The sequence below is a fragment of the Hypomesus nipponensis genome, chromosome 25 (genome assembly GCF_054491055.1).
Source record: "Hypomesus nipponensis isolate SF chromosome 25, ASM5449105v1, whole genome shotgun sequence".
Classification (NCBI taxonomy): domain Eukaryota; kingdom Metazoa; phylum Chordata; class Actinopteri; order Osmeriformes; family Osmeridae; genus Hypomesus; species Hypomesus nipponensis.
Genome location: NC_140385.1, coordinates 1,702,501 through 1,710,000, shown reverse-complemented (window position 1 = coordinate 1,710,000; position 7,500 = coordinate 1,702,501). Strand labels below are relative to the sequence as shown.

At 53.0% G+C, this 7,500-nt stretch overlaps 1 protein-coding gene across 1 annotated transcript in view; it reads left to right on the top strand.

Moving 5' to 3' along the window:
- The first annotated feature begins 3,011 nt into the window (after nt 1–3,011).
- Nucleotides 3,012–7,500, top strand: part of cyp26b1 (cytochrome P450, family 26, subfamily b, polypeptide 1) — a 15,599-nt gene continuing 11,110 nt past the window's right edge. Inside the window, exon 1 of the mRNA XM_084691858.1 lies at nt 3,012–4,265. Within this exon, the coding sequence (XP_084547984.1) occupies nt 4,062–4,265 (204 nt within the window). The 5' untranslated portion in view covers nt 3,012–4,061. The remainder of the gene's footprint in view (nt 4,266–7,500) is intronic.

Sequence of the window (7,500 nt, the reverse complement as noted above, 5' to 3'; positions counted from 1 at the left end):
CTCTCCTCTCCCCCCCTCTCCTCTCCCCTCCTCTCCTCTCCCCCCTCTCCTCTCCCCTCCTCTCCTCTCCCCCCTCTCCTCTCCCCCCCTCTCCTCTCCCCTCCTCTCCTCTCCCCCCCTCTCCTCTCCCCTCCTCTCCTCTCCCCTCCTCTCCCCTCCCCCCCTCTCCTCTCCCCCCCTCTCCTCTCCCCTCCTCTCCTCTCCCCCCCTCTCCTCTCCCCTCCTCTCCTCTCCCCTCCTCTCCCCTCCCCTCCCCTCCTCTCCCCCCCCCCTCCTCTCCTCTCCCCTCCTCTCCTCTCCCCTCCTCTCCCCCCTCTCCCCCCCCTCCCCTCCTCTCCCCTCCCCTCCTCTCCTCTCCCCCCCTCTCCTCTCCCCTCCCCTCCTCTCCTCTCCCCCCTCTCCTCTCCCCTCCTCTCCTCTCCTCTCCTCTCCCTTCCCCTCCTCTCCCCCCTCTCCTCTCCCCTCCTCTCCTCTCCCCCCCTCTCCTCTCCCCTCCTCTCCTCTCCCCCTCTCCTCTCCCCTCCCCTCCTCTCCCCCTCTCCCCTCCCCTCCTCTCCTCTCCCCCCCTCTCCTCTCCTCTCCCCTCCTCTCCTCTCCCCCCTCTCCTCTCCCCTCCCCTCCTCTCCTCTTCCTAAGTGTGTGTATGTTAGAAGGGGCTTTGTTCCAAACACATTTTCAATTTCCTTTACCCTCTGTGTTTAGGCTATGTCTTAGCAGGCTAAGCCTGACATGGAGGTGACACTGTGTGCGTGTGCGCATGTGTGTGTGTGTTTGGGTAATAAATTAAAAGGCTTAGAGTTACATTCAGAAAGAATGTTGAGATAAGGAGAGCTGTTCACTCACATCCACCTGAAAACTCTCTCGGTCTCTGTCTGTCTCTCTTTCTCATAGACTCTCTTTCCATCAAACACACTCTCTTTCACTGCACACTTGTTGAGTTGGCAATGTGTGTGTGTGTGAGTGTGTGTGAGTGTGAGTGTGAGTGTGTGTGTGTGTGTGTGTGTGTGTGTGTGTGTGTGGCCTCCTTCATTGTTGTAGTGCAGCTGATCTCTCTGTACTCAGTACCATCTCTAAGCTGAGCTGCTCCGCGGCTGCCCTTTAAGAACATTATATGACTCTGGAGGTTGTGTGTGTGTTTGAGAGAGTGTGTGTTTGTCTGTATTCGGTGTGTGTGTGTGTGTGTGGCCTTTAAGAGCATTACATAGTTCTGGGTAAGTTACAGGGGGCAGCGCAGGTCGTGAACCTCCCGGTTTGGATCACTTAAATACTTTCATAAAAATAATTACTTGTTTTTGTAGTTTGACTGGTTTATTTGTGGTTGTTGTTCCGTCTTGAACTCCCTCCGACCTCCCCGGGGCTGCAACGGACGGGGGTCCGGTGCTCACGCGGTTGTGGTGTTCTCAGTCGCCGCTAGACGGCAGTGTGGCTCCGGGAAGCCCAGTCGCGGGATGCCCCAGTCCCGGTCTGGCGGAGCGAGACGGCGGGCGGACCGTGCGCTGAGCACCGCTGGTATTCCTTAGCAAAACACCAGGAGACAGAAATCTCTTCTCTCCGCACAGTGCAAACATCTGACACGTTTACTTTGGCCTGGGGCGGAAGGAGAGAATAACAGAGGGAGGGAGGGAGGGAGGGAGGGAGGGAGGGAGGGAGGGAGGGAGGGAGGGAGGGAGGGAGGGAGGGAGGGAGGGAGGGAGGGAGGGAGGGAGGGAGGGAGGGAGGGAGGGAGGGAGGGAGGGAGGGAGGGAGGGAGGGAGGGAGGGAGGGAGGGAGGGAGGGAGGGAGGGAGAATCCCTTCGAGGCGTTTGTAGCGGAGACTGTTAGAATGGAATGAATGGACCTCGCAGCCGAGAGAGGATATATCGGAGTGCCTGTGTTCATCTGGGGCAGGGTGAGAGCCGGGCTGACGGCTGTCTGCCGGGCTGTCTCGTGCTGGCGGAGCCGTTACGTAATCCCGGGGATCACGGTGATCAGGGGCGCGGACGTAATTGAAACCATTCACCCCTTGAATCCTCTCGCCAGAAAAGAGACGCACCGAGGGCAGCGCGAGACTGACGTTGAGCTGTTTTGATTTTGTCTCCGGTATCTTACCGAGCTCGCGGAGGTCAGAGAGAGAAGAACTTTTCGCCCGACGCGTGACAGATTCGAGTCACGCATTCATGATGAATGACACCGGCAATGAATAAATAAATGAATTAATAAATGAATGAATGGTGTGGGGCGGCTGAACTCCCTCAGCGCATGTCTAGAAATCCTCGCGCTCCCGTTAGAGAGGAGAGAGACGGTCCTCTCGGAGTTCCCTGGACCTCTGTGTCTGAATTAAAGAGACAGTGATTTGGCTGCTGGATCTATAGGCAATACGTTTCACCCAGCAGACGGTGTCGCGCATTTTTAGGAATTCTTGTTTACATTGCCTATATATAATATACAAATATATGTGTATATTCTTATGGAGTAATATTAAGATCAGTTGATAAAAAAAAGTGATTTCAAGCCAAAAGAAACTCCCCTCGCGCGTGGTTTGATGCGGAGTGCAGCAGGAGCGTGCTCGAGATTCCCTTGCAATTATTAGTTCAGCAGAGCGCGCGGTGAAATTAAAGTCTAAAAACATCTTTAACCCTGTTTCCTCTCTCTTACCCTCTGTGTGTGCGCGCTCTCCCTGCCCCCCACCCCTTCCTCCCCCTGCCCCCCCCCCCCCCCCACACACACACACACCTCCGTCCCTCCCCCTCTCTCATTCTCCCTCCCTCTTCCTCTCTCTCTCTCGCTACTAGGGCACGCCGCCAGACTCCGCACGCTCCAGCCCCTCGGCCCGTTCCCTCCTCAGCCCTCCTCACCCTGAGACGGGGTGGGGTTGGGGGGGGGGGAGGCGAGGGGGCGGCAGGGATGGTGGCGCGGAGGGGGTGGTGTGGAGTGGGGGGGTAGTCGCTGCTCTCACTGCTTCGCCGTCTCAGAGAGAGGTGGGGTTGGGTGGGGGGACGGGGGCTGCCTTGCTACCGCCTCTATATAAACACTCATTTGGGGCTCGCTGCGCGAGTCTAACGGGCACTGAGAGAAACTGTGTGTGTGAGAGAGAGAGCGAGAGAGAGAGAGCTAGCCGACAGTGTGTGTGTGAGCAAATGAGAGGAACGCTCCCAGAAGAGAGAAGGTACAGAGAGAGCGAGACCACGGTAGCAACCTCCGCAGACACCGGCAACAGCATCCCGAGACGGATTGACGCTCCTCTCTCCGTTTGACCGAGATCGTGCGCCAGCTGCAAAAAAAAAAAAAAAAGGATTATTGCTTTTTAGTTTTCTTTGTGTATATATTTTTTCATAGTTTTACGTCTCCTTGCTTTGCTGTGGCTGGATACACACTTTAACTGTATTCGTCTGCAGGAGACTTGAGAATTTGTGAGAGGGGAAAGAGAGGAAAATAAGATATTCCTGGAAGAGAAAGAGATTTCCTCTTTTTATCCCCCAGCTTTCCATTTCTTCAAACTTTTAAAACAGAAAAGCCTTATTCTTAGAATATTTTCCAGGGCTCGCTCAAATCTGCACGTGCTCCCAGGGAGTTTGACAAATACGTCAAGTTCACATTTCTTTCGGGGTCTCGTTTTAACCACTGATCCACAAATGAAATCAAGATGATTTCTAAAACATTAATACAGTTTCCATGCTCGTTTGCCGCTACTTGTCACTTAAATCATTAACTGTTCTCTAGTAACGGTTTCTCCAGTTTGCGTGGAGCGAGGCTGGGGTGACGCGTCACCTGTGACCGTTACTTTGGATCTGCACTTTTGTCCCTTTGGTGCCTATCAATGACCAACGTTTCTAACATTTAGCCTTCAAACTTTTCAACTCATCAACACATCCCCCCTCCTCTATAAAGAGACGAAATCCTACAAGAAACATTCCGTTTTTAATCATCTTCCGTGCGTAATCATCACAATCACCGGCCAGCCTTTCCACCCAAACACCAGGTCGCGGTCACCTCTCCTAGCCGCCCCGTGCTCCACCCACCCGCCCGCGGAGACACCACCGCCGCACCACCACCACCGAATCACCACAGAGACTCCTTCCGCCATGCTATTCGACTCCTTCGACCTGGTGTCGGCCTTGGCCACGCTGGCCGCGTGCCTCCTTTCCATGGTGCTTCTCCTCGCGGTGTCTCAACAGCTCTGGCAGCTCCGGTGGACCGCAACCCGGGACAAGAGCTGCAAGCTGCCCATGCCCAAGGGCTCCATGGGCTTCCCGGTCATCGGCGAGACATGCCACTGGCTCTTCCAGGTAAGAGTCCTCTGCACGGGCACACACCGCGGCGCGGTCCGAGGTGGAGGGAGGGCGAGAGGAGGTTGTAATCCTCCGCGGGGCTCGTGGTCGGGCAGGGAGTGAGTGTGGAAATGTCTCTCTCTTTCTGTCTCTCTCTCTCTGTGTTTCTGTTGGTCTTTTTATATTTGTCTCTCTGTCTTTCTCTCTGTGTATTGTCTGTTGAAATATCTTAGTTTTCCTGTCTTTGAAGTTCTCTATGAGATGTATAAATGTTATTAATTATCAACCACATTTGGCTAACATTTGGGATAGAAATTAAATATGAAGAACATTTGGATCTAAACAGTATATTCTCCTTTAACTCCTCACCCGTTAAGAAATAGACAGAAGGAAATCAAATTTAAAAAGTTTTTTTTTTTTTTTTTAAGAGTAGTCTACTAAAACGGATGGCACCGGCCAGTATGTAGTAACGGTCACCGGGAGAGTGTCGGATCAGGTTTCTGTTTGGGTTGAGCTGGGGTGAGCGTGAGGGTAGGGGTGAGGAGAGGGAGAGAAAGTTGAGGAGGGTGAAACTGAGAGCAAGGTTCGGTTAAGGGGTAAGGGTGACACACTCTCTTCCTCTCCCTCGCTCCCTCCCTCTCTCTTTATCCATCTTCCGCCCCTTCTTTTCTTCTGTCAGGGTCAAGCGTGGCGCGCGCTCTCCCACGTCCGTCCCCTGTTCTGGAGCCCCAGTTCTAGCACCCCTGTTCTAGAACCCCTGTTGTCCTCACATTCCACTCATTCGCTGTGCTGTAATCTAATACGCTACGGCTACGATATAAATTGAATGTGTTGACGCGTCCGCAGGGAGTCCAAGGTTGTTGTTGTGTTTTTGGTGCGTAAGGCACGAGGTGTGGCGGCTGCGCTTGAGATGAACTTCTTGCGTCTTTGACACGTAGTTCACGTCGGTGGGATGGCCGAGGTAGGCAGCATGGAGCGAGACCCCGTGCAGGGGGGCTAACGCGCTCGCTCCTCTTTCCTTTCTTTCTCTCTATCTCTCACATACTTTCCCAACCGACACCCGGTCCTGCCTAACTAAGGGAAAAGTCGCTTAACTGGACCCTACGAGAAGTCAGACAGAAAGAAAAAAGAAAGAATCGTTGGCTCTCCTCCACGTATTAAAGTGACAGAATTATAGAATGACCCCGCGAGGCTGCACGCGAGCCCCGCCGCTAAGTAGCAGTTGTCAGCGCGCTTGATGTGTCCCAGGAGCGCGCGGGTAGAGAGCGAGAGAACAAGAGAGAGTTTGAAAAGAGAGAGAGAGAAAGCAGGGGCAGGCAGGATAGCGGCGGCACGTTGCCCGCGTGCGGGGTTTGAACTCTCCGTGCTCCTCTCTCCGCGTGCGCTCTCATTCAACACCGCGCGCGACGTGTTCCCGGAATGCACGGAGGGGGCACTGCCAAGTTTATGGTGAAGTGCATGTCAGTTAGACTACTGAATAAAAACGTGTGTTGGAAGCTGTGTGTGTGTGTGTGTGTGTGTGTGTGTGTGTATGCGTGTGTGTGTGCGTGTGTGTGTGCGCGCGCGCCCTGGGCGCAGTGGAAACCCCGGCTGCCTAAACAGAGACACGTTTCTAACGGTAGGGTTTCAACTCTGCAGCCGTGAAGCTCGATCTCTAGACATCCAATGTGCAGAAACAGACATTAGACAGCAAGACACACACCCACACATCCACCCCCATCCCCCCCCCCCACCCACACACACACACACACACACACACACACAGACACACACACACACACACACAGACAGAGCTAGTGTTCTTTCTTAACCTGCCGTTTGACAGAAAACCTGGATATATCCGTGTTGAGGGCTGTGGTCCTCAAAACTGTTCCAGGACAAATTCCTGGTGAGGCCTCTCTCTCTCTCTCTTTGTCTCTCTCTCTCTTTCCGTCTCTCTCTCTCTTTCTCTCTCTCTCTCTCTCTCTCTCTCTCTCTCTCTCTCTCTCTCTCTCTCTCTCTCTCTCTCTCTCTCTCTCTCTCACTTCTCAGAGACTTCGAGATTGGTGCCTTGATGTATTGGAAATGCATTTATAAGTAACGTTGTTCGAAGTGCATCTTGAGTTACTATAAGATAGAGAAACAATGGAAAAATGGAAACAAAATGCGAGGGATGTACGAAGAAGGAAACATGCTTGAGGCGATGAGGCTAGCCTCTCTCTCTCTCTCTCTCTCTCTCCTCTCATTCTGCCTCTCTGTCTCTCCTGTCCGCTGGGACAGACAGATTAACTACGTTGACTTGAATCCGGGAGAGTTTTCCTCCGCTTGGCAAGCTTCTCCCAGCGCGCGAACAAACACGGATCCCTCTTCGCTCTGATTGATAGACTTAAAACCGATCGTTTCTGAAACGATGTTTGCACGCGCCAAACTCCTGTCACTTCTCATTTCGCGCAAGGACAACAGTTCAGACGCCGGGCTGGCAGAGACGGTGCAACCGTGCGATCTCTCTGCTCGAGACGTCGACACGTCTCGTGTGAAAGGTGGGTGAAACGTCGAACGGGCGATCGGTATTGACAGAGCGGCCCAGATGTTCATTGATGTCGGTCCCACGTTCTCTGTTACACACACACACACACACACACACACACACACGCATACATACATACACACTCACTGAAGGTAGCATGTGTGTTTTGGTTCCACATGTGGCACAGACCCGACAGTACAGAATCTGGGTCAGAGAGGGAGGGAAAGAGACCGGAGGGAGAGAAAGGGAGGAAAAAGAGAGAGAGAGGAGAGAAGGAGGGAGAGAGAGAAAGAGAATGAACAGGAAGAACACTTGAACACTTCCTCTCTCTCAATCTCTCTTTCTCTCTCTCTCCTTCTCTTTCTCTCCCCCTCTCTTTCTCTGTCCCCTACTATTTCTGTCTTCATGGTGCACTGTTTACATACAGTTACCAGCTTTATAAAGCGTATGTGTGTGTATGTGTGTGTGTATGAGTGCATATGGCAGGTCTATGCAATGCGTTTCTGTGGTTTACAGTTCTATACGTTGAATATCTGTGGTTGGAGTAGCCTCACACACACACACACACACACACATCTTAGGCGTCCCCAACGTCTCTCCACACAGTGCTGACGGGGCAGGGAGAGGCCAGGCCAGATCAGGTTACACACACACACACATACACAAATACACACACAAAATCTCTGAAGTGGTTGATAGGAAGAGGGTGTGTGGTTTTAAATAGACGCTGGTTGTACTGTGTGTGTG